At 35.5% G+C, this 25,564-nt stretch overlaps 1 protein-coding gene across 1 annotated transcript in view; it reads left to right on the top strand.

Annotated features, from left to right (window-relative positions):
* Positions 1 to 25,564, top strand: part of DNAH12 (dynein axonemal heavy chain 12) — a 97,074-nt gene that overhangs the window by 34,823 nt on the left and 36,687 nt on the right. Inside the window, exons 12-24 of the mRNA XM_008071746.1 lie at positions 2,045 to 2,207; positions 2,909 to 2,989; positions 3,353 to 3,529; positions 5,542 to 5,673; positions 7,143 to 7,232; positions 7,943 to 8,083; positions 10,085 to 10,326; positions 11,355 to 11,502; positions 12,080 to 12,225; positions 17,467 to 17,681; positions 18,394 to 18,586; positions 19,892 to 20,084; positions 23,844 to 24,016. Of these exons, the coding sequence (XP_008069937.1) occupies positions 2,045 to 2,207; positions 2,909 to 2,989; positions 3,353 to 3,529; positions 5,542 to 5,673; positions 7,143 to 7,232; positions 7,943 to 8,083; positions 10,085 to 10,326; positions 11,355 to 11,502; positions 12,080 to 12,225; positions 17,467 to 17,681; positions 18,394 to 18,586; positions 19,892 to 20,084; positions 23,844 to 24,016 (2,094 nt within the window). The remainder of the gene's footprint in view (positions 1 to 2,044; positions 2,208 to 2,908; positions 2,990 to 3,352; positions 3,530 to 5,541; positions 5,674 to 7,142; positions 7,233 to 7,942; positions 8,084 to 10,084; positions 10,327 to 11,354; positions 11,503 to 12,079; positions 12,226 to 17,466; positions 17,682 to 18,393; positions 18,587 to 19,891; positions 20,085 to 23,843; positions 24,017 to 25,564) is intronic.

Below are 25,564 nucleotides of genomic sequence, written 5' to 3' on the forward strand. Positions count from 1 at the left end.
ATTCGCTGAGGTGAGTGGATTGCCTGAGCCCGCGGGTTCGAGACCTGCCTGGGCAGCGAGACCTCATCTCTACAATAAATCAAAAAATCAACCGGGCGTGGTAGCTCACGCCTGTAATTCCGGCTACTCGGAAGGCTGAGGAGGAAGGATCGCCGGAGCCCAGCCGGTCGAGGCTACGGTGGACTGCACTCCAGTCTGGGTGACAGAGTGAGACTCCAACTCAAAAACAACAACAACAACAACAACAACAAAAAACCAAAAAGATTTATTATAGGCCGGGCGCAGTGGTTCAGCCTGTAATCCCAGCACTTTGGGAGGCCAAGAAGAAGATTGCCTAAACCTGCGAGTTCGAGACCAGGCTGGGCAATTTGGCAATCTCATCTCCACAATAAAATAAAAAATTAGCCGGTAGTGCGTGCCTGTAGTTCCGGCTACTTGGAAGGCTGAGGCGGAAGGATTGCCAGAGCCCAGCAGGTCAACACTGGGGTGGCCCTGTACGTGCAACTGCACTCTAGCCAGGGCGACAGAGTAAGACTTCAACTAACAACAACAAAAAAAAAAATACAAAGATGTCTCACAAAATTTCATGGAAAGAATATTTCTGGATCTCAATAGTGACTGGAAGTAGGAGTCAGAAAGTCATCAGATACCCAGAAAAGTCTTTTCTGTTTCTTATCCCTGCTTCTTTCTGGGCATCTTCTTTCTTCTTTCCCTTTGCAAACTGAATAGTTTATTTTCCAGTGGATTTGGAGGAAACTGGCTACCTCTCAGCTCTCAAGTTTACTTCTTGCAGTTCCAGCTATAGGCAGAGACTAGCTGACTGTTTCTAGCTCCCTATTCCACCTTTATTCCAAAATATGATTAGCTTGGTTTGTATCCATCACCCAATCCTGGCCTGATCAGGTACAGTTAGGGTGACAAGTTTCACGGAACAAATGTTGTTGAGTCACTGGATGAAAGTTCTTTAAAAGGGGGAGCTAGGCTGGGAGTGGTGGCTCATGCCTATAATCCCAGCACTTTGGGAGGCCAAAGTGAGAGGATTGCCTGAGCCCATGGGTTCAAGACCAACCTGGGCAACTTGGCGAGACCTCATCTCTACAGTAAATAAAAAAACTAACTGGGCATGTTGGCACATGCCTATAGTTCCAGCTACTTGGAAGACAGGTGGAAGGATTGCCTGAGCCCAGCAGGTCGAGGCTGCAGTGGCCGTGAGTGAGCGTGGCACTGCACTCCAGCCTGGGTGACAGAGTGAGACTCCAACTCAAAAAAAGTGGGGAGGGGGTGGAGCTGGTTGGTGGACTGTAGATATCTTCAAGTATCTGTTTTATTTCTGTTCATCTCTATTTCAGAGATGAACAGAGATAGATGAACTTCTCTCATTTCAAGGATGCATAAATCTAAGTGCTCATGGTATATTGACTATCCAGAGTCATACAGTCAACCAGCATGGGTAGCTTGAACAGTGGCACCAAGCAATGGACTGTAGTCTGCATACTTGCCACAAAACATCATTTCTTCCATTGTTTCTACGTGTATGTGCCACGTGTATGTGTATGTGTGTCTTGTATCCTAGTCATATCCGATTTAGTTGAAATGTGAGATGTTGTGTGGGAAATGATGACATGCTTGCTATACTATCTGCAATTCCCTTTCCTACTATACTTGCCTAGCTTGTACAACATCTTGGGTTCCTTACAAAGTTAGATCTTCCTGGTTAATGAAATGTGTAAAAAAGTCTGTGACTTTTTTGCTGTAGTTCATCTTTTATAGACATCTTTGTTGATTTGTGTTTTTAAATTTTTTAAGAGATGGGATCTTGCTTGATTTGTGCTTTTTAAATACACCATTGTATTTGCTATTTTGCAGACATGAAATTAGGATGTGGTTATGTATAGAATTTTACAGTCTTGCAATGTTCAAGTACTTAGCATCTTCTACATAAAATTTACCCTTTTAAAATGTTTGTTGCTAATGGTATGTTGGATTTACCTCTTTTGTGAAATCCATAACTTACAGTAAGATATGTTATCTGACTCTCTTTTAGGTTCTTGCGTGAGTTAGGACGACATAACTATGTTACTGCTACTTCTTATCTTGAGCTTATTGGCTCATTTAGACAGCTTTTGACTAAGAAACGACAAGCTATCATGGAAGCAAAACAAAGATATGTAAATGGGCTTGACCAATTGGCTTTTGCTGAGTCTCAGGTAAATTTAATGAGCTGCTCACAATGGTAATATATTTAGTACTGGGAAATATAAGAAATAATAACAAGAGTTACAATTTATTGAGAATGTTATGTGCCAGGCTAGGTGTTATGTACTTCACATTATTCTTCATAACAACTCCATGAGGTAGGCACTTTTATGATCCTCATTTTACAGATGAGTACAGTAAGTTTTAGAGAAGCTCCGTAAGTTGCCCAGACCACATAGACTCAAATATATTTTGGTTTTTTGTTAATTAATTTTTTGGCACTTGAGACAATATAATAAGTCTAGGTTGCTTTTTATTATAACAGCTTGTTAAATATTAGATTGAGTTTTTGTACATGAATCAAGTGCTAGTGATACTTATTAGTCTTAGGTAAATGTAAGTAATAGAGGTTTTATTGGTTCATCTTTGTATCGTATGCCACGCACACAGTAAAATAGGGATACCCTGAGCTGCCATTTTCTTTTCTTCCATGGCAACTACATTCTCCTACTGCTTTGTCATATACTCAAGAAAGGTAAAGTCTTTTGTGACTTTCATAGTTTTTTTTAAATCATGAAAATAACTATAAGAAAAAACTTTAGATGTTTTGCGCCACTATTTTATGATACATTTAAATTTCTATTTTCTTTGTTTGGTTTCAGTAGCGATTATAGCAATGGAAATTTAATCATATGATATACTGTCTATTTAGGTTGGTGAAATGCAAACGGAGCTTGTTGAATTACAGCCCAAATTGGAGGAAGCTAAAATTGAAAATGCACATATGATGCAGGTGGAGTATTCTTCATGTTTTTTACTGATGTTAAAGGACAATTGAATATGTTAAATTAACCTTTAAAATAAGCCTTGTTTTTTTGCTTTTTTTTTTGTCACTAGAGTTTAAGGACTTTAGTCTTTTCTATTGACTAGTTCATTGGGTCCCATGTGGGTTCTGTCATTTTTGAAGAGAAGTATGAAGCCCATTTCCAAATTAGGTTACATGTATTTTCATTTCTCCTTATTTTATTCTAGACCTGTCTATCCTTCAAAATTATATGTTAGATTCCCAAATCTTCAAATATTCTTTTGTCTCCAGGATTGAGAAAGCAATACGATGTTTGAGAAACTGTATTTTACCTTTCTTTCTTTTCTTTAGATTATTGAGATAGAGTCTGCACAAGTAGAAGCAAAAAGAAAGTTTGTGAAATTAGATGAAGAGATAGCCAGTGGGAAGGCTGAAGAAGCCCAAGCTCTGAAAAACGAGTGTGAAAGCGACCTAGCTGAGGCAATTCCAGCCTTGGAAGCAGCTCTGTCTGCACTGGATACGCTTAAGGCAAGTGTTTGAATTAGCTACCTTGTGTTTAATCAACAAAGGGAAACTGAGTACTGGTATTTGGCTAATTAGGTATGGTTCTATTTAAATGGGTGGTATGATATTGTTTTTGTCCAGTCAAATGAAACTTGCCTCTTAACAGTTCTTCTTTGATTTATGATTGTTGTATTATTATTACTATTATTATTATTAGTTGGGGTCTCACTCTGTTGCCCAGGCGGGGGTGCAGTGGCATGATCACAGCTCACCGCAGGCTCAACCTCCTGGACTCAGGCGAGCCTTTCACCTCAGACTCCAAGTAGCTAAGACTATAGGCATGAGCCACCATACCTGGCTAATTTTTTAATTTTTTGTAGAGACAGGGTTTCACTATGTTTCCCAGACTGGTCTCAAACTCCTGGGCTCAAGTGATTCTCCTGCCTTGGCTTCCCAAAATACTGGGATTTTGGTGTGAGTGCCCCATGATCTTTATTTATTCATTCTCTCCTTAGAGGTTTCTCACAACAGCAACTTAGTTTGACAAATCTTGTTTTTAAGAGGCACTTCATTTAAGTAACTTTCATCACTGTGTTCCTTGAAATTTAGCACACCATCTCCTGATAACAAGATTCTTGATGCTTTCAAACCTCTACCAGCTCAAGTCATTAATAATAAGTTTCCCTTTCACTGAGAGTCTTGCTTTTACCCTTCCTGGTATCGAATACCATATTACATGATTTAGAGTTCAGTTGCAGAGAAGAGAGTCGACTCTACAGAACTGTAGGAAGAGCAGAAGAAACAGATTAGGTTGAGGTGCCAGAAATGTCTACCAAAGCCAGATTGCAGAGTAGTCTACCAGAAGGGCTGCCCCTCTGAGTAGGAAGCCTGCAGAGCCTTCTCATAGTGCCACACATAGTCTCCACTATAATCCATGTTGGCAAAATGGATGCCTCATACCCAGTCACTTTCCCCATTTATTGTCTGAGTTCTAGTATTACTCAAGGCATCTAGAATCTAGTTCCCACCCATAACTCTAGTTGCATGAGAAACTAGATATATAGTTGTTAGCTTTCCAACATTTTCTCCATTGCAAGGAATGCTAGAAGGATATTGGAGTGGGTAAGTGAATGTATAGTATCTGCCATAACAATATGTACCCCTTTTTATAAAATAAGTTTGTAACTGAAACCCATCTCTTCTTTCATCTTCTTCCATAAAATGTTTATTACAAATAAGAAGATATAGAATCAAGTCTTTTTTTAAATTAGGATTTTTTTAAAAGATAAAGCCTTGCTCTGCCACCCAGCCATAGTCCAGTCACACAATCATAGCTTGCTGTAGCCTTGAACTCCTGAACTCAAGGAATCCTCCCACCTCAGCCTCCTGAGTAACTGGGACTACGGGAGCATGCCACCATACTCAACTAAATTTTTTTATGTTTTGTAGAGATTGGGTCTCGCTATGTCACTCAAACTCCTGGCCTCAAGTAATTTTTCTGTCTCATCCTCCCAAATTGTTGAGATTACAGGCATGAGCCACTGTACCTGGCCTAAATTAGGATTCTTTACCTGTGTTCTATATATGGACTTGATATGTGATTGCATATGTGAAAAACTCTTATTTTTTGGTGGGTTCATAGATGCCATCATATTCTTATAAGGATCTATGAACCCCCCCCCACCAAACATTTGATAACCATTAGCCTTTATCTATGCTAAATTATCTTTTGCTAATTCTTTCATAACCATGTAAAGCAAAAACAAACAAAAATTTCAGATAAAAGTGGTGCTTTTATTATTCTCCAAATTATTTTAAAAATTCTCTTTATCTGGGCGTGGTGATTCATGCTTATCATCCCAGCCCTTTGAGAGGCAGAGGCGATAGGACTGCCTGAGTCCACGGGTTCAAGACCAGCCTGGGCAACTTGGTGAGAACTTGTCTCTACAATAAATGAATTTTTAAAAAATTCTCTTTATCTACAAGTAAACTATCCTGAAGATGTTCCCTCACCCCCCACTTTTTTCTTAATTTAGCCAGCTGACATTACAATTGTGAAATCAATGAAGAATCCTCCATCTGGTGTTAAACTAGTTATGGCTGCTATTTGTGTCATGAAAGATATAAAACCAGAAAAAATTTCAGATCCTTCAGGAACTGGAGGCAAGGTAATAACTGGACACAGATTTGAATTGTATACATAAATGTATAGAATTTGCTTGCAGCAATGTTATCAAATTAAATATAAACAATACTCAATCAGGGAAGAAACACTGTTTTCCAGATTGAATGAATTAGGAATAAATTATGGAAAATACTATCTATATGTAGTCTAGGGTAAAGCTAAGGCAGTATAGTATCATAAAAGTGTGGTTCCAATTGCTTTCATTTTCTTTTCTGTCTGTGAAAAACTCTCCACTGTCATGGGGTTGGAATTAAATGAACACTGGGATACCTGTAACCTACGTAGCTAAGATTCTTGAGAAAGTAATACATAACAGATAGGTACTGTTTCTAAGCATTCAAAATATTCTGCTGAGTTAAGCAGTATAATGAAGTTGTTAAAAGCATGTGCTCTGGAGCCAGAATATCTGTATTCACAAATTCTGATGCCATTAGCAATGTGATCTTGGACAAGGTGTGTGATCTTTCTGTAAAAAAAGGGTAACCTACTTCACAAAGTTAATGTGAATATTCCATTAGTTTATACATATTAAGTTCTTATTTATAAAGCCTCACAAACAGTAAGCTCACAATAAGTCTTAGCTGTTATTATTACAATTATTTTTCAAGGATATACCTCTTAAAAAGGAAGGCATAATATCCATCCTAAACTAAACTTACAAACTTATTTTCTTTTCAGGTTTCTATAATATCTGGGTTTAAATTCCTGAATTGAAGAATTGTGTTTTGTTCATGTTTTATTTTGTCTTTTGTTTTGTTTTTTTGCCATCCTATCTTTCATTGTTATAATAAAGAAAAGAAATAGACTTTTGCCTTATGAGGTTTTCTTGTTTACACACACACACACACACACACACACACACACACACACACAACACACACCCTTAGCAGGCTTTTGGAAGTAGGAAAAATAATGTTCCACACTTGTTCAACATCTTTTACCAGCATAAATAGCATGTGCTTCACCCTACAACTGGCAGAGCAACATGTAATCTTTGGCTTTCTGCCTTTTCTTCTTTCTACTTCACTTGGGGAGCCTAGGTAGGGAAAGGGGTTGTGTTTAAGAAAAATGTTTGCTACTTTTCTTGTTTGGAAGAGTCAAAGAATAAAGAAAAATGAAAGTTGAAGTAATAAAATTTATTTTTTATGTGAAATTGTGATGGTGTTATGCTACTTGCTTTTAAGTTTTCAAAAGAAATAATCACGTTTTTATTTCAATGTTTAATTTTGATGACAAATTCAATCTATAAATTCATGTTCATATTTAAATATTTTCTATATTTAACTTGTTCTCAGGAAGAGGAGTCTTAATTTCCAAGGAGATGTAAGCTAATATTTTGAAAGTATATGAACAATCTCGCTGAATAACGTATCGTAAACTTCAAGAAGAAAAATTTTATGTCTAGCATCTTTAATTGTACATTTAATAAATTTCCATAAATTTTATTCATAGATATTAGATTACTGGGCACCTAGCAAAAAACTTCTGGGAGATATGAATTTCTTAAGAGATTTGAAAGAATATGACAAGGACAACATTCCAGTGAGTTGCATTGGATTTTTAAAAAATATTTTATTTTAAAGATGTGGGGTACAATTCAGGATTTAGGTATAAAAGTGGACATCATACAAATAAAGTTTGGGCTTACCTTTGATCCCCACTTTGCCTGGTTTAAGATCAGATATGCTTATTGATGTTGTGTAACCCCCATCCTCCATCCTGGCAGTATCCTGCTACTGCCAATCCCTTTCTTATATAATACACAAAAAACCACTTCTCTTTCATATAATTAAAAACTAAGATACTGTTTTAGTGTATTATTGACTTGAAAGAGTTCTCTAATGTCTTCTTGTAATAAGTAGTTTATTAAGAAATCTGATATACAAATTTATGTAAAATTTCTAAAAACTATAGTACATTCTTTTCCATCCAAACTCTTATTTATACATTAATGTTTAATTGTTCTTTTACCTTATTTTCATTTGTTTTCTCAACTTACAATTTAATATTTCTTTTAATATTTTTTGAAGAAATATCTTGTGTCAATATCTGAAATAAATGTGCATATTTTGCTCACAAATATGACTTGTGTTTCCTCTATAATTATGTTTATTTGTAAATTATCTCAAAATATTGATTTTTAAAGACAACATTACTTTTTTACACAAATACTTTTTTTTGTATATGTTTATTTTTTCATCTTATTGTGTGATCTATGCTTAAATTTTAAAATCTAAATCTTTATTGTATAGGTAACTGTTATGCAGAAGATTCGTGGGGAATACTTAACAAACCCCGAATTTGACCCCCCTAAGGTTGCTAAAGCTTCTTCTGCTGCAGAGGGTCTGTGTAAGTGGATCATGGCTATGGAAGTGTATGACAGAGTTGCAAAGGTATTTTGAAGATTAGCACATCCATTATTTATTAAAATATTCCCAGAATTTATAATCTATGCTTATATTTACTAGTTAAGAAGTTTCTCAAAGAGATTCCAGAGACAGTTTGTTCTGCTGCAGCATATCATCAGATATTAATTGCATACCTAATAGATGAAGAGCTTATGAGTGTATGATATAACCTGGTTGGAGCTGGTGTGGGTGGTAGTGCTGCAGGAGCAGGAATGGTTAGCAGAATTGGCCAAACTGGCTGTTAGCGGTAGAGGCCAGGGCAAAGGAAAATTAGGGTTTGCTGAGGGAAGAACAGAAGCAAAAAACAACCTAAAACATCAAGGGCAGATTACTCAAGTGACAGATTAAAAAGTTGATTTAAAGGATCAGAAGCAAGAGGATCCAGTGTAGTTAAGAGGTAGAGCAAGGAAAGATCCCTTGAAACAGTAGCATGTATACTGGTAGGGAACCTTGATTGGAATACCCACTGGGACCAAATTCCTGGGAGAGAAGACAATAGTTAAGAGAACATTTAGTAAATTTTGATAGCAAAGGCCTAGGACTTGCCCTCTGTGGCTTGTGGAATTCTACCCAGAGAAGCAGAAAATATAAATTAAAAGGCAAATGAAAATATGTGGTCACATGTGTTTAAGACAAACTCAGAGGATAGAATGAATGTTATCAAGCTATAACAATTGGGAAGATAATTCAGATACAATATGTGTCTGTACACAGGTAGGGACTTTGTAAGTTTCAGGAGAATAGCTGTATAAACCTGTTAAAGAAATAAAACTAATTTTATCTAGGATGTCCTTCCATCGAACATCTCATGCCTTCTCACAGTAGTCTCACAGCAGCTGTGCTAACTCAACTCCGCTAATTTCCACATGCCCTATAGGGCATATGGAATCTTGTGGATCCTTTCTACAAAGCAGAGAAGCCACTCTGCTTCTCACTCTACACCTTCACTTTACCACTTATATTCTGATACAGCTGATACAGGAGGGTAGAAGGGAAATATCCAGCAATGTATCCTCTGAAATTAAAAGTAGAAAAGGGCACTTTCTACTAATCTATTTATTTAACATATCTTCCTTCAGGATTTCAACCCAGAGGAGAAAAAGCAGGACATTTGGTATTTGATATCTGATCTGGCTCTCTCTACCTCTCTCTCGCTCTCTCCCCCTTTCTCCCCACCCCCACTCTCCACCACTCTCCCCCTCTCCCCTTCTCTTCCCCTCTCTCCTCCTCTCTCCCACTCTCTTCCCTTCTCTCTGCCTTCAACTTCATTCATGGCAATTTACCAGAGGACTAGGTCTACCCTCTTTCTAACTGGCACAAGTTCCCTTTGGTCATCTAAATTTTTTGCACCAAGGGCTTACAGTACTTAGAGTAGTACACTCTGTAATCAAGTTGACCACACCCCATTCTTGTTATGCTAATGAGCATAACAAAATAACAATTTTAGGAAATCCCTTCTTTCTCTTAGTGTGACTTTTCAAAATTTGTTAAAGACAATTCAATTTTGGTAGTGAAACTGAACATCAAGGTTTTCTTTCTTTGTATTTCCACATGGATGGCTGTAATTCTGGCAAGGCAGATGTATGCCTTAGAAAGGAAAAACAAAAACAAAAACATATGTGTTTGAACACTTATTACTTCTATGTATTTTTCTTTTTTTTTTCATAACAGTTGAGAAGCACCTATTCATTATTTTGAGATTTCCTGTGACATTTTTCCTACATGTTGTCACATTTTATTAATTTGAATAATTCATCTATTTTATAGTTAACAGTTTGCTGGTCCAGATAATTTATATTTGAATATTTTATAAAATATATGGGTATATTTTATTTGTATATAAAGATATGAAATAAAATTTAAGACAAAATGTTAATTTTGTATAATTATTATAATAATTTCAAACCCATAATACCTATAGAGGAATTATATAGATGTCAGGTTTACATGGTACACATCACATCTGCACATATTGTTCCCAAACAGGTAGTGGCTCCTAAGAAAGCTCGCTTAGCAGAAGCTCAGAAGTCCTTAGCCGAGACAATGGAGCTTTTGAATCAGAAGAGAGCAGAACTGGCAGAAGTGGAACATCATGTGGAAAATTTACAAAAGACGTTTCTTGAAAAAACAGAGGAAAAGGCTGCTTTAGAAGATCAGGTGGAACTCTGTGCTAAGAAACTTGAAAGAGCCTCACAACTAATTGGAGGACTGGGTGGAGAAAAATCAAGGTCAGATTTCTATTTGTTTTAATAAGATTTAAGAATCAAGGCTAAACATGTGACTTTCTTTGGTTGTTTATTATGATTACTGATTTTACAATGATTTGTTGAGATTATGGGACATTCTACAAGACAGCTAGCCAGCCTCTCCACACAGGAGTACCAATATTGAGGATGCTGTTTGCAAATTGCTTTTAAATGGTTAACAACAAAAAGAGACAAATAAAGCTAATGCTAACATTTTTTAAAATCTAAGTAGTGAGTATGTACTTGATCCTTTCCAATTTTATGTATGTTCAAAAATTTTTTGTAATAAAGTGTTTGGGGAGAGTAGTGGATGCATGGCTCACTTGGTTAAATTTTAATGTCAAAGAAGATATAACTGGCTTGATCCAACAAAGCCAGTAAGCTTTATTCTGATCTATTTACCTGAATTAGACAGCCAGCTACTTCATTTATTAATTCTGTATGTTGAATGAATAGCTTGATAGGGTAATATGTCTTTGACAATACTTTGTAGTGCAGATTAGATGGTTTTGGAATATACTTTTTTATTGTAAGAGTTTCTTTAAATGGAAAAAATATCAATCTCAGCAATCATATATAAGTTTCTAAGTTTCTCTATAGCTTTAATGTAATTTTTGGTAATGAATTGCAAATGTTCCTATGTTTTACAGTCTAACAATAACTACTAAAACAAATAGCAGGGTCACTAGACCAAATCATCCTAGAGAAAATTATTAGGCAAAATGCTGGTGTTTTGTTTGTTTGTATTTGCTGTTTCTCAAGGGCCTGGTTCTGCAAAAAATGCAGAAATGTTCTAATAATGAAAGTAGATTTTCATTCACATAATACAAATATGTATTGTAGCATATTAGACCTAGAAGGGCTCTAACCTCCTCATTTTACATATAAGCAAGTACTCAACATTTTATAGCTTTTTGTTATAGAATCGGATAGCAGCCCCTTGCCCATTCAATTACTGCCTTCCCTCATTCTCTGTTGTGAACCTGTTTTGCGTTTGGTTGTTGGCACAGATGGGCTCAAGCTGCAGATGACCTTCAGATAACATATGAAAATTTAACTGGTGATGTCTTAGTATCAGCAGGAGTAATAGCCTACCTTGGTGCTTTCACTTCTGCCTTTCGACAAATGTGTACAAAAGATTGGAGCATGCTGTGCAAGGTAGTGATTTTATATTTTATAAGTTTTCTTTTGGAACATCCAAAGTATGTTTGGGGATATTTTGGGGGAAAGGATGATTATAAGGACAGGAAATAAGAAATAACTGAAATCATGAGGTCTTTCTTTTTTTGCTTCTACTTTGATCAGTAGACTACTTCCACAGTGCAACTTTTTTTATTTTGTTTTGTTTTTGAGTTGGAGTCTCACTCTCCACTGCAGCCTCGACCTGCCGGGCTCCGGCAATCTTTCTGCCTCAGTCTTCCAAGTAGCCAGAACCACAGGCGCGCGCTACCACGCTTGGCTAATTTTTGATTTATTGTAGAGATGAGGTCTCGCCAAGTTGCCCAGCCGGGTCTTGAACCCGCGGGCTCAGGCAGTCCACTCACCTCAGCCTCCCAAAGCGCAGGATTACAGGCTGAGCCACCAAGCCCGGCACAGTGCAACTTTTAATTAATTTTTTTCTGTTCCTTAGAGTTATTAAATAATACCTAATGACAAGTACATCAGTATTTTAATTTAAAAATATTTCAATTAACAAGATATAAGGAAACATCCATTTTTTGTCTATTCCTTGCAGGAGAAAAAAATCCCATGTTCAGAAGAGTTCTTGTTGAGTAAGACTCTGGGTGATCCAGTAAAAATTAGAGCTTGGAATATTGCTGGATTGCCAACAGATACATTTTCCATAGATAATGGAGTGATTGTTAATAACTCTAGGCGTTGGTAAGAAACATATTTATTTTTTCTGTTATTTTATTTAAGTTTTCAAACATATAGAAAAGTTGAATTTTTCAATAAGTACCAATATAACTACCGTCTCCTAGATTTTACAATTAACATTTTCTTATTCTTGCTGCTTGATCACATATTCCCCCTATCCATCAGCCCATCCTTTTAAATGCATTTCTGTGTAAGTTGTCGGCATGGATATGCTTCCCCTCAGTACTTCATTGTGCATATCATTAACTAACGTTCAATATTTGTTTGTTTTTTTCTTTTAAGGTAAAATTTATGTACAATGAAATATACAAAACTTAAATATACCATTCAGTTAGTTCTAACAAAACTCATGAGTTTTGCAACTCAAGCCTCTATCAATATACAAAACATGACTGCCTTCCAGGAAGTTTCTTTATGTCCCTTTCTAGTAAGTCCCTACTCTCATCCCACCCCAGGAAATAATTGTTCTGTTTCCCATCATAGGCTAGTTTTGTCTAGGTTAGTTTTGCATGGACTAGTTCTAGAATTTCATATAAATGGAATCATACTATATGTGCTCTTTTGTGTACATATATGTGCACAATTTTTGAGATTCACGTTATTGCACATATTGGTACTCTGTTCCTACTTTTTTTGTTTTTGTTTTTGTTTTTTTGTTTTTTTGTGTTGGAGTCTCACTCTGACGCCCAGACTGGAGTGCGGTGGCTGCTCCCGGCCACCGCAGCCTCGACCTGCTGGGCTCCGGCGGTCCTTCCACCTCAGCCTTCCAAGTAGCCGGAATTACAGGCATGCGCTACCATGCCCGACTGATTGTTTTGATTTTTATTGTAGAGATGAGGTCTTGCTGCCCAGGCGGGTCTCGAACCCGGGGACTGAGGCAATCCACTCACCTCAGCCTCCCAAAGGCGCAGGATTACAGGCTGAGCCACCGAACCCGGCTTGTTCCTACTTTTTGTTGCTAAGTTGTCCTCCATTGTGTGACTATATCACTGTTGATGCATTCTCTTATTTTTGGACATCTGGGTTATTTCTAGTTTTTGGCTGTATGATGTATTTATTTTAACTAGGTACTTCTTCCTATTTTTAAGATACTTGATAATTTATGCAATTTCATTAATATCTTTTTCAATCGCTATCTTTTTTTGTTGTTGTTGCCCAGGCTGGAATTCAGTGGCACAATCATGGCTCCCAAAGTGCTGGGGTTACAGGCATGAGCCACCGTTCATGACCCAATCACTATAGAAACTTTTCAAATTTTTAATCCTTTTATCTATATCACTGAAAAATTTGGAAAATTACCTTTCTCTGAGAAATAGTTTTCTATAATGGTTGTATAGTCACACTGTCATCTAATTTTAAAAGTCTTTTTATGGGACTGTATCTCAAACATACTGTGATAGAGACTATTAAGCTCATATTCATCAGGTACTATTCTAAGTGCCCTACATCCTCATAACATCCTATGAGTTAGGTGTTATTATTATTATCCCATTTTACAGATGAGGAAATTGAGGGCCAGAATGTTTTAGTAATTTTGAATTTAGTAAGATAACTGAGCTAATAAATGATAGAGTCATAATGTGAACCCAGGCATTCTAATTTTCACATTCTTGCTCTTAATGACTATGGTGGAGTGAATTATAGAATAGGATATCATACTTACTGCCATTAAAACCATAATGGAAATTTCAGTCTTCTTTTGGAATATGAGATAGATTAAAGCTATAAGGAAATCTAACATCCTGAAAGTTTGAGTTATTGTTTATTTTATATTATTTGGAAACCTTACTAGAAACTTCAAAAACATCTTAGTCTCCTTTATATTGATAGTATTGTTTTAATAAAATAATAATGTATATAAGCCCATTGCTGTAATGATAAAATCAGGGTAACTGGAATATTCATCACCTCAAACATTTACCTTTTTAAATGTTGGGAACATTCCAATTCTCTTCTAGCTATTTTGAAGTATATCATAAATTCATTGTTAACTATGGTCACCCTATTCTGCTGTTGAAAGGACATTAGAACTTAAAAATATGTCTTCTTTGAGCCTGTTTCTGTTGGTTTGTCTCTTGAGAATGATTTGGGGTTTTTTTTCTTGCTTATTGAAGTATCGCATATTTGAATGAATGCCAGATATTGATATTATAGGTTTAACAATAGGAACTGAGCTAAATGACATTTACTCCCAGAAATGGCCATGCCTCTTTTTCTGTCATATTATTAATGCAGAAGTTTGAGTCAGTCTAATCATGAGTAGAGTTGAGTCTGGCTTTTGTTGTTGTTATGGTAAATTTCAGAAGACTAGAGGTTTCAAATTCATCTTGCTATGGGCACAAGCTTGATGGGGTTCTGCAGGGTTTTTCTCAGTATGGAGTTTCGCCTTTAGCTTTCAACCATTCCTAAATGTCCATGCCACAGAGGTTCTCTTTCTCTATTCTTACTCTTCCTCTGGAGGTAGATTGCTGTTGCTTGGTGGTCCATGTTAGGTTTGTATTGGGGACAGAGTGGGAGTTCTCTGAGTATTTTAATTCATACTCAGTCATGGGAAGGTCCTATGTACATGGGCCATTAGGGTGGGAATTTTTCAAACTTGCTGCCCCTTCTTCCTATGACAGCCAATTCTGCCTTCCAGCTATGATTGATCTTGAGCAAGAGTTTCCTACTCCTCTCCTAGAAATAGAACTCTACTTGGTAAAGTTATGATGTTTTGACCCAGACATTTTTCTGCTTCTCTCCCATGGGTTGAGCTTTTGCCCCTTTCTCAGGTGCAATGTGTGTTTTGCCTTTACTTCTTCCAGGACTCCTAACACATGTCCTAACACATGTAATTTTCCAGCTTGGAGTTTCCTTGGTCATGTATATAGCATAAATGTATACCCTAAACCTACATAAGATACAGACCCATGGCCACAAATGCTCAGGGGATACTTCCTTCCATCCAGAAATGAGACAGGAACCACAACATTTTTTCTTGTATTCTTATGCATAGGACTGGAATTTTTCTACTCATGATTTCACTAAGCCTTTTGTGGATTTCAGCTTAATGCAGGGATCTCAATTCCAGCCTCCTGCTGTATATGGACCCAGTGAGCCTCTAGATTGCCAGAGTCTAGCTGTCAGTTCAGCTCACACACTTAGTGTTCTGGATTTTAGTTTTGCTTGTTTCTGGCACTTGTGTTTTCTATATGTATTATGTATGCCTGTATCTTTTAAATGCATGCCTCAGTTCAAGTATGTATTAAAATTTATGTCATATTTTATCCATCAATACTAGAAGAAAGAAATATTTTTAAGTTATTTAGCCAGTCATGCTGCTGGGACCGTAGTTTATAATTAAACAGTAATTTTGCTTGTTCCTCATAGTTTCTAGAAGTTTGTTTATAATATCATGCAGTGGTTAAGAGCAGTTCAGACTCCGATATCACAACATTTCGGTTCAGATCTTCTCGTATCACTTTGTCTTGAGACTTTGGTAACCTATTTGACCTCTCAATGCCTTGGTAGCCCCATCTGTAAATAGAGAAAATGACTTCTACCTCATAGATATGTTATAAGAAAGCAGTTAGCACATTATATGTTCTCAATAAATGTTACTTTTTTTTTTTTTTTTTTGGAAAGCAGGATTTATTGAGAGGACAGAAAAGCTCCCACAGTGGGAAGGGACCCAAAGAGGTTGCCCAAATGTTACTCTTTTATTAATCATCTTAAAATATCTCATTTTAGTCTATATCTTAAGCTCTGGTTTTGCTTATGCTTTTACCATGATGAAAATACTTTCTGTACTCCTTTTGTTAGTGCTTAATACATTGCTTTGGTCACTTAACAGCAAAGCTTATTTTCCCCTAAATGGCTACCTCAGTCAAAAACATAAATGATAATGCTGCTTTCTTCAGACTGCCCAAATATCTCAAATGTAGGCTAGTATTATTTTCATACTTCAAGTAAGTTATACTTAGAATACAAATACATGGGATGGCCTATCTCTACAATGAACACAATAATCCAATACCCCAATATTCATATAAGGTTATAGGAAATAGGAGATGTATTGCTTATAGAATAGACAAGAATCTCTAATTATTGAATTACAAACAACATTGATTTGAGCATTACCAAGAACATTTATTAACAATAGAATGTTAATTTATAGGTATTGTTACTTTTTGCAATGGAATAAACAAATACTGTATTTTCCAGTAATAAGGACATGTAAGGAAGAAAATATGTCCCTTTAAACGGGAGCTTAGAAAGTACTAAAAGCATCTTCTAGTCTAATTACTAGGCAATTTTAAAGCAGTTTTATGCAAAAATATATTTCTTGTTTGTACAAAACCTTTGCTCTGTTTGCTATGGAAAAGTAGATTTTAAGTAGTGTCTGAAACTTTTTGTATTGTAGATAGGATTTCAACATAATTTCAACTCAGAAAGAAAACAATTTATCAGCTAGTGTTGTCATTTGGGAAGAAAAGAAAAGAAAAGAACACAGTTATCTGGTAGTAGATTACAGAGCTTATTCGTAGGCAAAAGGAAAGGAAGGGGATTTTAGCCCTAGAAGCTGTTGGAATAGACAAAGAATGTCTGGGAAAGTTGAAGTGACATGGGACAAAAACTCCCCTTTCTGTGTTGTACTTTTTAAAGAAAATTTAATATACTATGCTTAATATAAAAGGGACTTGAGACAATCATCATCTCTGAGGAAAAGTACATAATATTTTAAACATCTGAATATCACATATCCTTGAACAAAAGGTCTTTACTAACTTAGAAAAAACTCCTAAATAGATCTCAAATACATACCACACTCAACTTGGACACTTAGTTTGTGATTCTACTCATAATCTGAGGAAATCCTTTATATGCTAGTAGATCTCTTGTTTTAAATTTTATCAATTTTTTTAATATTATGTTAATAGATGTCATATATTAAAGTTACCGTGAAGACAATGTGTTATATTGGAAAGAGCTGAGCTCACAGGTTCACAAGGTTGTACTTCTTCTAATACTGATCTAGTTTTGAAAACTTTGTACTCTCTGACTCTGAATTTTTTCATATGAAAAATAAATAAGAAAAAAATTCCTTTGTACTTTCTTTTCACAGGACTTTTGTGAAAATTAATCCTGATAATGTATGTGCAGTACTTTGTACAGATTGATGATGATGTTTATTATTTAAATTACATAGTTTTAAAGAAATCTTAACCTTTATGTCTTCCTCTCAGAATTTTTCTTATGTTCTAGGCCTTTAATGATTGACCCCCAGGGTCAAGCCAATAAGTGGATCAAAAACTCTGAGAAAGAAAATCAGCTTAGTGTTATTAAGCTATCAGATTCAGACTATATGAGAACACTGGAAAACTGTATTCAGTTTGGAATTCCACTTCTATTGGAAAATGTTGGTGAAGACCTGGATCCATCGTTGGAGCCTTTACTGCTTAAACAAACTTTTAAACAAGGTATAAGGCAATTAATGTTCATTGGTAGAACTGAAAGATGATTGTATTATCTTTGAGGCATGAAAGAAGCCCACTACAAAATTTAATAACGTTAATAACTCAGAACTTCTGGATCATTCTTGTGAGTGAAAGGAAACTTGGAACAAGCTATCGGGAATAAACCTTGGTCAGGTATTCTAAGATAAATTCTCTTCACTGCCTTAACACCTGTGATCTGGACTGTTCTAGAGAGAACATAAAGGAGTTGAAACCAGTTTGAAATTCCTTTATCTTGTGACCATTACCACACAAAATCCATTACTGGGAATAGCAATGGTGGTATGGGCCAGAGTTGAGTTTAGGTTAACATTACCCACCCTACATCTTACTGTTTATAAAAATGTGTTTCTGCTAAGTACTAGTATCATTAAGAATTTTAGTCATTTAAAAACATTTTGAAATCATGATTGAAAATTGATGGAGAATGAAAGCTCACAATAAATCTTGATTTACAAAGCTTTATTACAACCAGAGAAAATGTCCTATATTACCCTAGAATGAATTCTTCTATATGATTGCTTATTTGCTGCTGTATCTGTGACTCTTGTCACGCCTATTTTCTATTTCAAATTACTTTAGGACCTTTTATTTGTTACCTAGGAAAGGCCATAGAAGTACCTAGTGGGAGGGATATATAACTGGGTCACTTATGCATTTGTTTTCTGAAATATAGGTGGCATTGATTGCATCAGACTTGGTGAAGTCATTATTGAGTATTCCTTTAATTTCAAATTTTATATCACCACAAAACTGAGAAATCCACACTATATGCCAGAGCTGGCTACAAAGGTGTCTTTGCTCAATTTCATGATAACTCCAGAAGGACTTGAAGATCAACTACTAGGTATTGTTGTTGCAAAGGAGAGGTATGTATTTTCTTAGAGGCTTCCAGATGGTTTAAGAGGGTAATATTTGTAAGCCGTTAATATTTTTGTTTTGTAATTATTTCGAAACTTTGTCAAATTTTATATTTTGTTATTATAAGTTAAATAATCATATGAAGCTTTAAATTTGCCATTCTGTAACAAGTAGGTTATAGACCAACCATGTTATATTGGGCTTTTAGTATGGCAGTGGAATTCAGGTTACATGCCATGACTTCTGACTTGTATCTGATTATTTGAGCCAGAAATTTCACCTCTAGGAATCTATGCTATAGACATAATCAGAAATGCATTAATTTCAATATATATAGAATAGTAATTAAAATGAAAATGCTTAGCACAAAAAGGAAAAAGTAGCCTATAAAACTATATGAACTATAGGTAATTTTTTTTAAGTTAGTGGATGAATGTTTATCTGTATATGCACAAAGAAAAGAAATAAGATTGGAAAGGAATACACCAGAATTTTAACAGTGATTATTCCTGTGGTGGTAAGACTATGGGCAATTTACATTGTTTTCTTCTTACTTTATATATTTTTCTATTACTGGTATGTATTACTTTTGAATGAGAAAAACCATTATGACAACTGGAAGGGCTATTATAGTAAAAATTGCTTCTGGAATGAAGTCTGATTTCACTTGAAGCTTAATATAACATTATGAAGTGGTCTATTACATGAAATTAGATTAACAGTGAAAATATGTAACCATGAGATGTTACTCTCAATATCTAATATACCCATGTAGGTAGTCTCCAATACAGAACAGTGTCATAATATATTCTATTATATTACATGATAGATTGTGTTATTTTGAAGTTTCATGCTATCTTTTTTTATTAAGACATAGTGCTAATTTTGCATTTCATGTAAAGAGCCAGTTTTATGGCCATTTTTTCTATGTTTGCTATTAAAGAAAAGATTGTAAAAATGAGATTTAGTGATGATGAAATCAAGAAATAAATAAGACATTTTATATTCTGACTTTCTTCTCCAGTTCTTATTCTCACATAACCAGCTATGCTATATGGATAAATCTAATATATATTCTTAAAATTCCTGTGGCCCATGTTATTGCCACATTTTATGTGTATACAATTAATGCTTTTTGGCTTGAATGTCTTAAATTGTTATTTGTATGGAAGTATTTTTTCTCTTTAAATTAGGATAAAGAGATTAATCACTTTATTTTATGTTACATGTCTACAAAATTGTGATATATAATATTTAGATATAAATGTAGATATAAAACTACAAATTTAGACTAAATGTTTCTGTCTTTTTAGGCCAGAATTAGAAGAGGAACGAAATGCTCTTATTCTTCAATCTGCAGCTAATAAGAAACAGTTGAAAGATATAGAGACAAAAATTTTAGAGACATTATCATCATCTGAAGGAAACATTTTAGAAGATGAAAGTGCAATTAAAGTCCTAGACTCTGCCAAATTGATGTCTAATGAGATAACAAAGAAACAGCAGGTGAAAAAGAATCCTTTTGATTCTTAAAATTTTAATTTTTCCTAGTCCCTGAAGAAAAGTGTTATAGTAGGCTTATTGGAAAAGAAAAAGAATTGATAACATATCAAAATATGGAAACTAATTTTAAACTCATAAGAAAATATTTTACTTCTAAATTATTCAAAACGTGGTCTAATCTAGTTGGTATCTATACACAGAAGAAAAGTTTGTTGTTGTTTTTTTTAGTTGGAGTCTCACTCTGTCGCCCAGACTGGAGTGCAGTGGCATGCTCCCGGCCACCGCAGCCTCGATCCGTTGGGCTCCAGCGATCCTTCCGCCTCAGCCTTCCAGTTAGCCGGAACTACAGGCGTGCGCTACCATGCTTGGCTAATTTTTGATTTTTTGTAGGGACGAGGTCTCGCTAAGTTGCCCGGGCGGGTCTCGAACCCCCGGGCTCAGGCAATCCACTCGTCTCAGCCTCCCAAAGTGCTGGGATTACAGGCTGAGCCACCGAGCCTGGCCAGAAGAAAAGTTTTAGTTGATTCTCCTAAAAATCGAATTTGAGAACTTTATCTTACCTCCGTTCCTAGTAGGAGTTTGAGGTGTATGGAGGCAGTTGCTGGTTTATTGGACAATAAGGGGTTATAGGAATCAATAGGGATGTTCTTTTGACATATCTTGTCATTTACTTGTCCAGGAGAGAGGCATGAGAGTTAAAGGTGGCAGGTGGATGGGGGGCAAGTTGTTTATGGCCAATAGTGCATTTATTGAGAATTAATCTAACATGGTTGAATGATATTTTTATAACACCTATCTTTTTGCAGAACCATATAATGTTATAGTTGGAAGAGGTTTTAGCTATCAGTTATTTTTGCACTTCATAGTTGAGAAAACTAGGGCTCAGAAAGATTGGCTAAGGTCTAAGTTTACACAGTTAAATGATATTATAGAATGACTTCTGTAGACTAACTTTATAATTTTTTAGAACTTTCAGTCCTCCTTGGCCCACTCAATAAATTAAGTACTTCTTCAATTTGGGGTAGTTAAAAAATAAAAATAGACCTAAACAGAGATTGCAGTAGTCGCTCAGCACCTTCCATTGCTCCCCATCCCAATCCAGACCCATATTGGGACAGAGAACTTTCAGAAGGTCTAGACATCCTTACCCTTTGGATTTATGTGATGGTAATAACTCTATCTGGTCAGGTGTACTGTTTGAGTGTGTGCTGCTTTTTTAATTTTAGGAGAACCAAAGGACCAAAAGAGTAGAGTCTTATACTAATATTCTATGACAGCCTCCCATCAGCTACCATGGCTGAGGTATTCTGTAGTGTTCCCCTTCCCAATTCCTGTCCATCAGAGCAGAACAAGCTTCTTATTGTCCCCTCACCAAACTGGTTTTCAAAGAAAGAGAAGATAGAAAGCATGTATTGGCTTATTTCCTATTAAGACTCAAGGAGAAAGAGATACATAATTATTTATTTGTTCAAGTACTTTATCTTAGGAAAACAGTTTTTATAAAACATAATCTGACTGGATCCCATTTCAGACATGGTTTTAAATTCATTAACTATTTTGATCCAAAATATACTCTGGATCTGGTCCTGAATTCTAGTCTACCTTTCCTCCACCTAAAATAAGAAAAACCATCTTCAGAGGATGGCTCCTCCACATAGTCTAAAACCTGCTTTTCCCTTTATTACAGCCCACAAGATTAAACAAACACGACCAAAATTTTAAACCCTCATTCTGTAGATTTCAAGATTTACCCCTACCCCTACTCCAGTGGTTTTCTGACTAAAGTTTAATCTTTCATGATTCTTGGAAAGTATTTTATACACACACACACACACACACACACACACACACACACACACACACACGTGTGTGTGTGTGTATGTATCACAGAACATTTTTACAAAAAATAAACTACCCTCTTTTAACATCTTAACATACACTCGCAGTATTCATTTCTTGGAAAGTGTCTTGTTCCTTGATTTGAGGCTGTTAATAGTAAATTATTTTTTTAAATGTACTTATACTTCCTAAGTGTAGCATTTCATATTAAGGGTCCAAGTTTAGCAATTTTGTTTATAAATATACTATAGATATAGTATATTTATTTTTGTTTATAAATATACTATAGATCATGTCATGGAACATTAATTAAATTATTATTTACTATGTATTTATTTATTTGGTTCAGAGTCTCACTCTGCTGCTCAGGCTGGAGTACACTGGCATGACCACAGTTCACAGCAGCCTCTACCTCCCAGGCTCAGGCGATCCTTCTGCCTTAGCCTCCCTGAGTAGCTGGGACTACAGGTGCACCATCACACCCAGCTAATTTTTTTATTTTTTTGTAGAGATGAGGTGTCACTATATTGCCTAGGTTGGTCTCCAGTTCCTGGGCTCAAACATTTCTCTCACCTCGGCTTCCCAAAGTGCTGGGATTATAAGCATAAGCCACTATGCCTGGCCTACTTTTTAAAAGTAATAGCCATATGTACTGTTTGTTTTTGCTTGCTATTTCTATTAATGGCAAAATGACATTTGAGTTGAAAATTCGAGGCTTAAATAGCAGAAGGTTTAAATGGAGACACTAAAATTATGCTTTCTTATGCAAAATGTCATTAATTCCCATTGTTGATAAAACTTTGTTTTACTTATAGTCAAGACTGTGTTTCAAAACTTACTTTTGGTTCATTTGTAGTTATACAGTATAATGTTGGGGAAAGTGTGTTTGCAAGGAACAGAAACTCCCTCAAGTTAGCCAAAATAAAAAAGATACATTTTATTTTCACAATTATAGGATGTACATCCAGACCTCCAGGACACATAGGAAGCATTAAATTTCTGTGCTCAGTCTCTCCACTTATCTCTGGGGCTGTGTGGTCCTTCCGTGCTTCTCTTTACTCCATCTGAAAACCAGCTTTTTTCTATAAAACTGTTGCATCTGTTCCTTCATACACTCATCTGCTATGTAGAAACCAATATGTAGAAAAGGTCCTACTACATTTTAGCACTAATGCCAGTACCACCTGACTTCACTTTCTGAGGCCATTAAAGTTTTAATTCTCCAGGGGAATTTTTGATTAGCTTATCTTAGATCTGATTCTATAGGATATCAACCTGTTTGAGTTGTCAGTTGAAGAGCTATTATAGTGGAGAAAACAAAATTTTTGGCAGTTACTCTGCAAAGAAACTCTATTCAGCTAGAAAAGTTGAATATATAAGAAGCAAGTTTTAAAAAATTATTCTTGATGCATAAAGTCATCAACCAACAAATTGTTTTGAAAATCTTTGCCATACATACTCTGTGCTGGATTCTAGTACATGAGTTAACACCTTAAACATGCGTACATACACACTTGCTCTTTTCCCCTCTATCTCTAACCTATTAAAATGAAAGAGGTGAATGACTATAATCAACACATGGCAGAATCAGGCAAAGAATAAGTGAAGATTAACAACTGATATTTCTCAAAAAAGAGATCATTAGTGGTTAATCATATTTTTAATCTGTAAAGCTTTTTTTTTTCCTTTTTTCTTCTCTTGTTTTCCTTTTCTCTTCTTCTCTCTGTAGTTATTTCCTTCTTCCTCTTTCTTTTCTCTCTTTCTAACTTTTGGTATGATACCACCATGTTTTGTAAATATTTAAAGTCATATAATTTTGTCATTGAATTAGGAGGTTTTTAAAAAATATAAACTTAATTGTATGAAAAGTGCGTAATTAAAATACATTCCCTATTCTTAATCTTGTTTTATCTCTTCTCTTAGATTGCAGAAAAAACAGAACTCAAAATAGCAGAGTCTCGAGAAGGCTATAGACCTATTGCTAAACATTCATCAGTACTATTCTTTAGCATTGCAGACCTGGCTAACATTGATCCCATGTATCAGTACTCTCTTACCTGGTTTGTGAACCTATATATCAACTCTATTCATGACAGGTAAACATTCTCTAACTTTATTCATCTTCCACTGGTTGGATTTTCATAATCCTTTCCATTAAATATAACTTTTTTCTTATTACTTACGTAATATGTATTCATTATAGAACATCTAAAAATATGGAAAAGTAAAAGAAAGAAAGATAAGTGAAAGAAAAGAATGAAAGAAAAATAATTAAAGCCTCTTCTCTGTTTTAAATAGTTGTTTTATGCCTACTCAAGATTTAGGCATAGAGGGACAACCTGTAGTCCTTTTTTCTCATCTCTTAAATATTTCAATAAAGGAGACACATGCCTTATTTTTGCTGACGACTCTAGTTTATCTTTCTCCAGCCATGAGCTCTCTAAAAGGTTTCAGTCACACATTTCTAATAGTTGTATAGGGTGTTTTCACTTTAATCAATTAATGAATGTGCACAGATTTTGGAGTCAGACTGAAGTTGGGGATTACGTCTCAATTCTGCCACATACTAACTGCATGACTACAGGCAAGGCAGGTAACCTGAGGTAATTGCTTCAGTTTTTCTTATCTATAAAACAGAGATAGGCTGGGTGCAGTGGCTCAAGCCTGTAATCCCAGCACTTTGGGAGGCGAGGCAAGAGGATTGCCTGAGCCCACAGCTTCAAGACCAACCTGGGCAACATGGCGAGACTTGTCTCTGCAGTAAATCAAACTAGCCGGGCGTGGTGGCATGTGCCTGTAGTTTCGCCTACTTGGAAGGCTGAGGCAAAAGGATTGCTAGAGCCCAGCAGGTCTACACTGGGGTGGCTGTGTGTGTGCCACTGCACTCCAGCCTGGGCTACGGAGTGAGAATCCAACTCAAACAAAACAAAACCAAACAAAAACAAAAAACCCAGGGATAATAATAGTACCTACCTTTTAGGGTTATTATGAGAATAAAATGAGATAATATTTGTAAGGTCACCGTCACACAAAAACAAATGCCTAGAGTTTAGTAACTGCTGTACTTAAGTAAAATAAAAATATTTGAGCCTATCACATGTGCTATAAGAAAATTCTACCTACATGGGCTCTTGTAGAACAAATCTCTCTTGAATGTTTGAAATCCCTAAGTTTTCCCAGTTGGAATTTGGAATTTGGATTTACACAATCTACATAATGGAGAAAATAAAAGTTAAAGAATTTATATAAATGTCAATATCAAGTTTCAACGAAGGTGTGGAATAATTGGAACCCTCATACACTGCTGGTGGGTTTTTAAAATAGTGTGGCCACTGTGAAAGTTCTTTGAAATATTAAACATGGATTTCCATAAGATCTAGCAGTTCTGCTCCTGGGTATATATCCAAGATAATTGATTACATATGTTCACACAAAAACAAAGTTTAAAAAATTTAGATATAAAATACTGTATTTAAAAGTTACTTGGATTAGTTTACTTCCCCCTTCATTATATGCTGTTATTTCTAAGAAATACAGTTAGGTTCATTTGTTTATTTTTATAATTCATTTTAGGAATTTTTTCTCATTCTTGTTGACTTCAATTTTATTACGTGTTTGAGTACATAAACAATTAATAACTCCAA

This window comes from Carlito syrichta, unplaced genomic scaffold (assembly GCF_000164805.1).
Source record: "Carlito syrichta isolate Samal-C Ts95f unplaced genomic scaffold, Tarsius_syrichta-2.0.1 Scaffold314704, whole genome shotgun sequence".
NCBI lineage: Eukaryota > Metazoa > Chordata > Mammalia > Primates > Tarsiidae > Carlito > Carlito syrichta.